The sequence below is a fragment of the Xiphophorus maculatus genome, chromosome 21, assembly GCF_002775205.1.
Source record: "Xiphophorus maculatus strain JP 163 A chromosome 21, X_maculatus-5.0-male, whole genome shotgun sequence".
NCBI classification, from domain to species: domain Eukaryota; kingdom Metazoa; phylum Chordata; class Actinopteri; order Cyprinodontiformes; family Poeciliidae; genus Xiphophorus; species Xiphophorus maculatus.
This window is the reverse complement of record NC_036463.1, coordinates 24,218,091-24,229,305: the sequence shown is the minus strand read 5'-3', so window position 1 is coordinate 24,229,305 and position 11,215 is coordinate 24,218,091. Positions and strand designations below refer to the sequence as shown.

The 11,215-nt window shown below is 43.6% G+C and overlaps 1 protein-coding gene across 3 annotated transcripts; it reads left to right on the top strand.

The window, feature by feature from the left end:
* Positions 1-1,624: 1,624 nt before the first annotated feature.
* LOC102238087 (ARP3 actin related protein 3 homolog B) lies at positions 1,625-11,183 on the top strand. 3 transcript variants are annotated; one of them, XM_005814323.3, is made up of 12 exons: positions 1,717-1,858; positions 6,345-6,400; positions 6,496-6,620; positions 6,692-6,802; positions 7,749-7,844; positions 7,910-8,017; positions 8,089-8,232; positions 8,308-8,481; positions 9,175-9,267; positions 9,347-9,472; positions 9,643-9,726; positions 9,812-11,183. In XM_005814323.3, exons 1-12 carry the CDS (start codon positions 1,815-1,817, stop codon positions 9,905-9,907), a joined length of 1,257 nt encoding a protein of 418 aa, XP_005814380.1. In that variant the 5' UTR covers positions 1,717-1,814; the 3' UTR covers positions 9,908-11,183. The 3 variants fall into 3 exon arrangements, with proteins under 3 accessions (XP_023181712.1, XP_005814380.1, XP_023181711.1); XM_023325944.1 differs by lacking the exon at positions 6,345-6,400 and having other exon boundaries at positions 1,625-1,858; positions 6,462-6,620; XM_023325943.1 differs by lacking the exon at positions 9,812-11,183 and having other exon boundaries at positions 9,571-9,726.
* The last annotated feature ends 32 nt before the right edge of the window (positions 11,184-11,215 follow it).

The following is an 11,215-nucleotide window of genomic DNA, read 5'->3' as shown; positions in this document are numbered from 1 at the left end:
AGAGTTTATGAACAACAGTTTTAACAGATTTTTTTTACCCCTCTAGGGGGTCTTTTGTGGCTCTAGTGTCCCTTATATGACAGCAGGCTGACAGGAAACTGGGAAGGAGAGGGGGGAAGACATGCGGCAAATGTCGTCGGGTCCGGGAGTCGAACCCGCGACGGCCGCGTCGAGGACTCAAGGCCTCCAAATACGGGTCACGCTAACCGCTACACCACCACGGCACGCCCTTTAACAGATTATTTAATATCAAGCCCCGCACCAATGCTGTACCCAAACATAACAAATGCAAAAAGAATTACTCGATTTCAACTGCTTAATTATAAAAGTTTAGAAGACGTCATTTATAAATGAAGCTCTTCCTCCTGCTGTCTAGAAATCAAAACCCGGAACTTTTCTTAAGAAAGTCCAGCCTTTATTGATCTGATCTGAACTCCTGGCTCTCATCATGCGCTTTAAAATCAGCAGATATCAAACCTCTGATGAAAACAACAATCTGGACGAAAATCTGCTGCAGAATTACAGGCCAACCTCTGACCTCTGACCTCCTGTTCATCAGCAACGTTACTGAAAAAGCTTCAATAGTTAAATGGCTTCCTAACGATAACCAACCACTTTGATGTCTTTCAGTCTGGTTTCCATGGTTTCCACCATACTAAGACTGGCCTAGTCAAAGTGTTCAATGACCTTCATATAAACACAGACTGTGGAAGAACCACAGTTCTGGTTCTGGTTCTGTTGGACCTCAGTGCTGATCATGTTACTGAAACAACTGGAGAGCTGGTCAGACTCTGTGGTCCAGTTCTGGACTGGTTCCAGTCTGACATAAAGAACTGGGATTTCTTTGTTTCAATAGGAAACTTCTCAGAGAGGTCAGAGGTCACATGTGGGGTTCCCCAAGGCTCCGTTCTAGAACCCATTTGATTCAATATCTATATTCTCCCACTGGCTCAGGCTATAGCAGGAAATAAGATCAGTTACCATGACGACGCAGATGATACACAGCTCTACATTATGATGTCACGAGGTGACCTTTGACCCCATCCAAGCACTGAAAACAGATAAATGTGTGGATGAGACAAAACTTTCTGAAACTGGAGTTATTGTAGAGGAACATCTAGAGCTGTAGATCTGGAGTAACAGATCTAGAGTTACAGATCTAGAGTCAGCACACAGGTTCAGTTGTTCCATCTGTAAACTACGTAGAGATCAGGCTGACCTCTGACCTCTGCCCTGCCCCTCCAGAGCCACATAAAGCCGGTTCCACAGTGGTTCTTCTCCCAGCTGCAGAACATTTCCAGAACCAGAGACTAAAGTCTCAGATCAGAGAAACTCATCCAGGCTTTAGTTTCTCTTTAATGGCTTTGATTCCTGCAGCAGCGTCTTCACAGGTCTGATTGACAACGCAACGGTCCAGAACGCTGCTGCTGGAGTTCTGACTAGAACCAGGAGGATAGAGACACCAGCCGGTTCTACACCAGCCGGTTCTACACCAGCCAGAAAAAGGAAAGGAGCTACACAAATAAACTATGATTGATCATCATCATCATCATCATCATCATCATTCTCTGAACGGACTCTGACTCCGGGACTTCCGGCCCTTCTGGCAGCACCTGAACGCATCACCTCTCCAGTTACCGCGGGGTTCGGGAGAGGGGGTTCTGGGTTCTGCCTTCGACCCGGAAGTGCTCCTCTTACGCACGCACACGCATCGCAAGGACGCTCTCTTCATCATTCCCGCACCCACCGGACACTCAGCGCGCAGTGCGGCGTGGACCGGACCAGACCGAACCGAACCGGAGCGGAACCGCAACATGACCCTGCAGCTGCCGCCGTGCGTGATAGACTGCGGGACTGGGTGAGGACACGCGCACAGAGGACAGAGTGACATCACGAGAGATATTTCTGCAGGCGTGTTGTTTTAAGTTCCGTTAAAGGGACAGTAACCCGAATCAGCTGCTAGTGACGTCATTACAACAACAACAAGCTTATTGGTTCTCACTATTTGGCCAGGACTGGTTCTGCTGGGTCGGTACCACAGTATTTTCCGGGTATTCAGTTTATTGGGGCCTGCCATGCAAAGCAATGGCAGGAACCTATTACTCTACACCCAACAAGCGTCTCTTTATTATTATAGTTCTTTATTTTTCTTCCGTAACCGTTAATGCGGCTCATACCGCTGGGTGCACACCTACAAATGAGGTATCAAAACGTGCAGAAAATTCACGCCATGATTGCTATTACTTTTGGTGGGATTTGGGCTTAACGTGGCGACATAATTCGCAAAAAACTACGAAAAAAACCCCATTATAACTCAATGGGAAAAATCCTAGAAATACCCTATTTTTGAGGATTTGCTGTGTCGTCACAAATTCACCTAGAAATGCCATTCAAATTTCATTTTGTAGATACGTCTGTGATCTCTTCGAAAGTGAAGACGGCTCGTCGATACCAGTTACGGTTTGTCCACAATTTGCCTCTAAGCGACCCAAAGTTTCTCATTTTTGGTCATATTAGAGTGACAGCCGACCTCGGATCAGATATGGGCACAACATTTCTTTCTCTCATCACTGTAAATGCTCTGAGTGAGGTACAGATATGAATCTCGGGACTATCGCAGAAGACACATTGAACTGTCATACGCTTAAAACGCTTTTCGAATATGTATTACGGTTCCCGAACAAGAAGGATTTGTTTCCAATGCTTTTTTTCAGTAAAGTGTGTTTGCTCAAACACACTTGTGTGTTTGAGAGCTCACAGCTCACAGCTCACACCTGCTGAGACCATTATTTGCCATAGCAACGGATCTCAAGAGGCTATTGGCTGGTGATTTGGACTACAAAAACGCATCACTGTAGTTCTATCTATCCTCAGTTGAAACAGATCAGGACTGAGAACTGGCCTTTACAACTACTTGCTGCTTTGGGCTGTATATAACTGATTTAACTCAGTAACTGTTACACATGGGATTAGTTTGGAACTTTAAAATTAAGCATATTGAAAATTTCACAATAAAAGCCCTGAATATTTTTACATGACGTAATTGCTCTTTTTTGGCTTTATTTGACTTTTTCATCCAAAGCACTGTTACACATGGTATTAGTTTGGCCCTTTAAAATGAAGCTTAACAAAAATTTCAAAATAAAAGCCTTGAATATTTTACATGACGTAATTGCTCTTTTTGGCCGTATATGACTTTTTCATCCGAAGCAATGTTACACATGGGATTAGTTCGGAACTTTAAAATGGAGCTTAATAATAATTTCAAAATAAAAGCCTTGAATATTTTACATGACGTCATTGCTCTTTTTGGCCGTATGACTTTTTCATCCAAAGCAATGTTACACATGGGATTAGTTCGGAACTTTAAAATGGAGCATAATAATAATTTCAAAATAAAAGCCTTGAATATTTTTACATCAGGTAATTGCTGTTTTTGGCTTTATGTGACTTTTTCATCCAAAGCACTGTTACACGTGGTAGTAGTTTGGCCCTTTAAAATGAAGCTTAACAAAAATTTCAAAATAAAAGCCTTGAATATTTTTACATGACGTAATTGCTCTTTTTGGCTTTATTTGACTTTTTCATCCAAAGCACTGTTACACATGGTATTAGTTTGGCCCTTTGAAATGAATATTAACAAAAATTTCAAAATAAAAGCCTTGAATATTTTTACATCATGTAATTGCTCTTTTTGGCTTTATTTGACTTTTTCATCCAAAGCACTGTTACACGTGGTATTAGTTTGGCCCTTTGAAATGAAGCTTAACAAAAGTTTCAAAATAAAAGCCTTGAATATTTTTACATGACGTAATTGCTCTTTTTGGCTTTATTTGACTTTTTCATCCAAAGCACTCTTACAGGTGGTATTAGTTCAGAACTTTAAAATGAAGCATACTGAAAATTTCAAAATAAAAGCCTTGAATATTTTACATGAAGTAATTGGTCTTTTTGGCCGTATATGACTTTTTCATCCAAAGCAATGTTACACATGGGATTAGTTCGGAACTTTAAAATGGAGCATAATAATAATTTCAAAATAAAAGCCTTGAATATTTTTACATCAGGTAATTGCTGTTTTTGGCATTATGTGACTTTTTCATCCAAAGCACTGTTACACGTGGTATTAGTTTGGCCCTCTGAAATGAAGCATACTGAAAATTTCAAAATAAAAGCCTTGAATATTTTTACATCATGTAATTGCTTTTTTTGGCCGTATATTAATTTTTCATCCACAGCACTGTTACACATGGGATTAGTTTGGCCCTTTGAAATGAAGATTAACAAAAATTTCAAAATAAAAGCCTTGAATATTTTCACATCATGTAATTGCTCTGTTTTGGCTTTATTTGACTTTTTCATCCAAAGCACTGTTACACATGGTATTAGTTTGGCCCTTTGAAATGAAGCATACTGAAAATTTCAAAATAAAAGCCTTGAATATTTTTACATGACGTAATTGCTCTTTTTGGCTTTATTTGACTTTTTCATCCAAAGCACTCTTACACGTGGTATTAGTTCAGAACTTTAAAATGAAGCATACTGAAAATTTCAAAATAAAAGCCTTGAATACTTTTACATCAGCTACTTGTGTTTTGAGCATTATATAACTATTTTAACCCAAGGACTATTACGCATGGGATTAGTTTGGCCCTTTGAAATGAAGCATACTGAAACTTCCAAAATAAAAGCCTTGACAACATTTTAAATCGTACCGAATGGTGCACGTCCGCCTCGCTTAACGTTCTTGCGGTTCTCCGCGTGCCACTGGTGACGTCGCGGCGTTCTTTGGCGTCGAAGCCGATTTGTGGCGCGACGACGCCGGGCCCGAACCCCATACTCATACAATTTAATAAATCCTATAATGAGCTCATAACATGTTTTACCTGATAATACAGATCATAACTGCAAAATTATGGTGAGTGAATCAGGTTCCCAAAGAAGCTATTAAAAGCTTATATTGGAGCCTGTGAACATAACATTTTTATTAAGAAAGAAACGTCGTTCATTCCTCAAACTATCGCTGTCCTATAAATGTATCAATAAAGCAATTGAATCTTTAATTTGTTAAAAAAAAAAAAGTGGAGATGAGTTTCAACCTTTTAATCTCATTCCAAACCTTTGGACCCTCCAAGCAAAGTTTGTCTTATAATAATAAGTATTTTTCTTCTTTTTACCATAGATAATAAATCCATTCCTAGAGTTATTAATATGCTGAGGGCCACTGATTGGAACAAGCTGTCAATCTATGATTAGTTAATTCTGGCTCCCATTTACTTCAGTCACCTGGAGGACAGCGAAGCGACGGCCTAGATGGGAGGTGGAGAACACCAGAACCAGAACCAGAACACGGCGCTTATTATCTTTTGAAGGATCTCAAGTTTCCTGAGTTACCTGGGCTAAGTGTTGCACCATATAACAAGTTTTCTAGATTGTAGGTTAAAAAAATGTAAGAACTGGTCTATGAAGACTCTCAGGAACTTTATAGAACTCACTCTCATTATTTCTTCATTTCCAATTTTAAGATCTATATGATCAGTGAATGATAAAAATGTATTCGGTCTAAACAAAATAAAATGAGTTTTGCTGATGTTAGGAGATAACTAAACCAGGTATTTATTTTCTACAATTCTACGTTTCATGTAGTTCATTTAGATTTGCATGTGAAAAAACCAAGTTTGTGTCATCAGTAAAAAATTTTATGAAATATTTTAGAAGAGTTTACAAAGTCATTAATATAAATAATGAAGAGCATAATGAATCCTGTGATAGTGGCCCATGTCTGATGTCCCCATTTTTGGTGATTAATTACATAATGAAGTCTACCAAAAATGTAACTTTTAAACCAGCTATAATCCCATAGTGGGATTAATATCACTATGCCCAGTGATATATTAAAATCTACTGTGTCAAACCTTAGAAATGCCAGTGCCATAATCTCCCCGTTCTGGTGCATCAATAATTTTTTCAATAAGGTCCAAAATAGCCCAACAAGCGAAGCTCTTTTTCCTGAATCCATACAGTGAATTTGAAAGAATCAAACGTTTATTCAAATATTCAGTTAATCTGTTGTGGACAACTCTTTCAAGAACCTTTGATAAAGCTGGAAGAAGAGAAATAGGGTGGTAATTGCTAATATTTTTATTTCCAGATTTGTAAATTGGAATGATTGGAATTTGAATGATCTACTGGGTCGGAACCACAGCGTTTTAGCTGTTTAGTGTTTCTGTCGGGTCAGAACCACAACCAAGCCTTATTTCCTGCTTGTTTTGCTCCAATCAGTGAATCTGTGTGTTGATTGCTCCTGTCTGGGCTGATCTGCCGCTCTCTCCTTCTGACTGCAGATACACTAAGATCGGCTATGCAGGAAACACGGAGCCGCAGTTCATCATGCCGTCCTGTGAGTACCAGCTGAGTCTCCTCAGTTAAACAGTTGGTTCTGTTCCGCTTCTACTGAACAGAACCAACCTGGGCTCCTTTGCGGTCTCCGCCTAGGCATCGCCGTCAAGGAGTCGGCCGGCGTTGGAGAGCAGACCCAGAGGAGGCTGGCCAGAGGACTGGACGACCTGGACTTCTACATCGGAGACGAAGCCATCGATAAACCCAACTATGCAACCAAGGTGAGCTGGTGGAGGAGGAAGAGGATGGAAGCTGATCGGGTCAGCAGACTGACTGACGGTTTGCTGTTCAGTGGCCCATCCGTCATGGGATGGTGGAGGACTGGGACCTGATGGAGAAGTTCATGGAGCAGGTCATCTTCAAGTACCTGAGGGCCGAGCCAGAGGACCACAGCTTCCTGATGGTACAGACTGTGTGACGTCAACACAACTGCAATTTTAAAGTAATTAAGACAGGCTGATCCAACACCAGAATCTAAAACTAACTGCCTTACAGTCCTTGAATGTTTTATAAAAGAGAGAAATCCTACATCAGAGCACCTTACTTATTTATCTACAGGAATGACAGGTTTTATATAGTGACATAAACATCTGTCCTTCCCTTTCTGAAATGGGGGTTCGGTTTACCATCCAGTAGCAAATCACAACCATTCAGGTGTCTGAAGACTGAACCCAGCAAGAGTCACCTTCACATTCAGGAGCTGAGCATCAGGAAGGGTTCAAGGCCAGGAGGACACCGGTCACATGATGAGGCTTAGAGATGTTGACGTTCAGCTGGGTGTCCACAGCTCCAGAAGGGTTCATTGTTCTAAGAAAGGTTTGAGGTTTTCTATTATGCCATTCAGACACTGCAGCAGGTTTCCAGGTGACTCCTGGGTCTCCTAGAGGCCAGCAGGGGGAGCTCTGGGCATCAATGAAAACGTACCAGGTTCCTTCCTGAAGGATACAGCGAGTCCTCAAGGATCCAAAGTGAAGCCGCTCCAAAGGCCATGTGAAGAACACACTGGGTTGTAAGGGGTCTTAATGGAAGTCAGCTTCCTGGAAATAAATATTACTGAAGAAGCCGAGAGTGTGAGAGCTGTAGCATCTGTTGTTCAGGGATTTCTACAGTCTGGTTTCGGTATGGTCTACCTTGTAGTGTCGGTACTGTCTATGTCATGGTGTTATTACAGTCCATGTTCTTGTATCTACGTTCTGGCATCAGAACAGTCTTTGCTGTGATTTTCAGCAGAAGGTTAATGGCAGTGCCTCCTGTCCAGGTAGGAAGGTCTCTAAAGAGGCAACAGGTGAGTGGATGTTTTCTTCTTCTTGCTCTCACCTCTGTGTGTGTGTTTGGGCCTACCTGAGCAGACAGAGCCTCCTCTCAACACTCCTGAAAACAGAGAGTACCTGGCTGAGATCATGTTTGAGACCTTCAACGTACCTGGGCTCTACATCGCAGTGCAGGTGAGAGCCACCTGAGTGTTCCAGGATGCTGCAGACCTCCCTGGCTAACCGTGTTCCTCCCGCAGGCGGTGCTGGCTTTGGCGGCATCCTGGACATCTCGCCAGGTGGGACAGCGGACCCTCACCGGCATCGTGATCGACAGCGGAGATGGAGTGACGCACGCCATTCCTGTGGTTAGAGCCGCACTCACCTTCAACGGTTATGCTGTGGCGGACGTTGCTCACTGATTGGTTGTCTGCGGCAGGCCGAGGGTTACGTGATTGGCAGCTGTATAAAACACATCCCCATCGCAGGGCGAGACATTACCTTCTTCATCCAGCAGCTGCTCAGGGACAGAGAGGCGGGCATTCCTCCGGAGCAGTCACTGGAAACCGCCAAAGCCATCAAGGTGTTTCTCTGTTGCTGCTCGCTGTCTTCTTCTGTTTCCTCTGCTGCTCACCGAATGTTTTACCCTCGTATCTAGGAGCGGTACTGCTACATCTGTCCCGACATCGTGAGGGAGTTCGCCAAGTATGACTCCGACCCTGGGAAGTGGATCAAGCAATACCAAGGAATCAATGCAGTCACCAAGACCCCCTTCCACATTGACGTGGGCTACGAACGCTTCCTTGGACCCGAGATCTTCTTCCATCCCGAGGTCCCAGAACCAACTCACACGTCACATCTCAGGCTTTCTCTGGTTTCACTATAGAAACACAATCAGAATAATCAACCCATAATTCAAACTCAGGTACCATCATCCCAACTGATCCTAGTTATCAATCAATGCATCAAGTTCAGAGGAAAGTTGATGGGGTGTCTGCCTCAGTAAACAGGCATGAAAGGATCTGCCTTTCTCCTTCTAGAACCTGCAGGGATCCAGTGACGTGCAGTCAAGTGAAGCAGTGCCTCACCTGTAATCCTTACAAGTAAAATAGGTGCATGAGAAGCAAAGTAGATACTAACGACAATGAAAGAATAGCAATAATAGCAATCTGTCCACTTGGCTTTTCTTTAAATTCGGGTTTTTTGTTGGTAATATCAACATTTTTGTGATCAAAGTTGCTGAATTTCTGCATTGCCTGTTGAAATACATGTCAGAAGTTTTCACCAGACCTCTAGGGGCGCTGTGTCACACAAAGTGAATGAAGCAAGCGGTTTTGCAAGCTTTTCGCTGGTCTCTTAATGTCACAATATACTTGTTCAGTTACATGTTCTCCATACGCTGACGTTCCACTTTTACTACATTTGTACTAAATTAAAGCTCAGCTTGAACAGGTTGGACTTTGGTTTAAAGTGTTGGCTGACGTTCATTTTAAGCTCATTTCAATACTTTTTCCATGTTTTCCAGTTTGCCAACCCAGATTTCATGCAGCCCATTTCTGATGTCATCGATGAGGTCATTCAAAGCTGTCCGATCGATGTGAGGCGGCCGCTCTACAAGGCGAGTCTAACCACTGTCATTATCTGTGTTGGACTGTTTCCTGCCAGACTGACTTGAGCCTCTGCTTCTCCGTTTCCAGAACATCGTTCTCTCCGGAGGCTCCACCATGTTCAGGGACTTTGGGCGGCGGCTGCAGCGAGACGTGAAGAGGACGACGGACGCCCGGCTGAGGTTGAGCGAGGAGCTGAGCGGAGGACGCATCAAGGTCAGAACCGCCGGTAGCCTGCCCTCCTTCTAGCTCCTCCTAGTCATCAGCTGTCTGTTAAGGCAGAATGATGCTGCGGGACGTCTGTCTCTGTTCAGTGACTTGGACCGTCAACAGCAGAAGCATGTCGGTTCTGGACCGTGTTTATCTCGGCGTGTCTGTTTCTGCAGCCGAAGCCGATGGAGGTCCAGGTGGTGACCCATCACATGCAGCGCTACGCTGTCTGGTTTGGAGGCTCCATGCTGGCGTCCACGGTGAGGATGGACGAACTACAATCGGTCTGAAGCGTTGAGCTTCTCCTGCTGCCCTCATGCTCTGCTGTTGCTTCTGTGCCTGCAGCCCGAGTTCTTCCAGGTCTGTCACTCCAAGAAGGACTACGATGAGATCGGCCCCAGCATCTGTCGACACAACCCCGTCTTTGGCATCATGTCCTGATGGGGCCCGTCGTCATGCTGTCTGCTCGGCACCGGATGCCTAACTGTTAGCTTCGTGTGATTCCTGTGAGCTTGTTAGCATACTGTCTCTGCAGAAAGAAAGAGTTAGCATGTTAGCTAGAAGGCATGATGATCATTCTGCTGCAGCAGAGATGCCATTTTATTTAGACCACAGATAGCTGCTGCTACCTAGCAGCTGATGGTAGCTGTTAGCTGTTATCTTCTGTTATCTATTAGATGCAGCTAGCTGTTAACTATTAGCTGTTGCCATCTACCAGTTAGCCATTGTGAGCTATTAACTGCTGCGATCTCTTAGTAGTTAGTCTCTGTGAGCTATTAGCTGCCGCAAACTGTTAGATGTTGTTAGCTGTTAGCTTCTGCCAGCTTTCAGCTGATGGCAACTATTACCTGTTGCCAGCTGTTATTAGCTAATACTAGCTATGAGCCGGTGTTAGCTTTTAGCTGCTGTTAGCTGATGCTAGTTGTTAGCGGATATTTGTTCTCAGCTGCTGCTAGCTGATGTTAGCTATCCTTCATTTCTGATGTAGTGCCGGGGTTTCCTGCTGCAGCCTCTCCTTCCTAATTTCTTGTGGTTTCATCGCGTCCTCTCAGGTGTTTCTCTTGGCTCCAGACCGGCTGCTGAAGCTCGAGATGCCTCAGCAGGTGTAACTGAGCTAGAACTGGTAAAGGTTGATCAGTTTCCCTTCTTTCTTCCTGATTCTCTATCATCTATCGTCAGGCTGCCTGCAGAGCTGCAGATATTGGGTCCTCTCTGACCACCCTGCTGGCTTCCTGGGGCCCTCCTCCCTCATGTTTGTTCTCTCTAGCAGAGCTCTGGACCTTCAGTCTGGACCTTCAGTCAGCCATATTGGGCTGTGTTCTTTGTCATGAGATGTACACTATCGGGTCTGCGAATCTGCTCTAATGTTTCTAATCGAACTTCTGTCTTGGCTGGACGCCTCCATCAGCTTCCTGCACTAATCCTCCACAAGGGGGCGCTGTCCGGTTGGATTCTTTGTAGATGTTTTCTCACCAACCCTCTCAGTGATGTTTTGAACAGATCACCACACTGATGCTGTACTGAATACACCACATGCAGAGATGAACCAGAACCAGCAGGAGTTTGGACCTGTGTTAAAGGGAGAGTACAAATTTTCTCAGCTGATCCTGTTTGTTTTTCTGCTTCACCCACAGCTCTAAGAATCTTTATATTTGTAAAGAAATGAAAACTGACCTTTTTTGGAGAAATTCTAAAGTCAATAAAATTTAAACACTCACTGACGTGTCTGCTGGATTCACTGAGAGACGT

Bases quoted from the DNA above. Each gene is read 5' to 3' on its own strand.
- LOC102238087 (XM_005814323.3), top strand. From the start codon at position 1,815: ATGACCCTGCAGCTGCCGCCGTGCGTGATAGACTGCGGGACTGG. The intron at 6,621-6,691 runs GTGAGCTGGTGG...TTTGCTGTTCAG, and splicing joins AACCCAACTATGCAACCAAG to TGGCCCATCCGTCATGGGAT. The intron at 8,018-8,088 runs GTTAGAGCCGCA...TGTCTGCGGCAG, and splicing joins TGACGCACGCCATTCCTGTG to GCCGAGGGTTACGTGATTGG.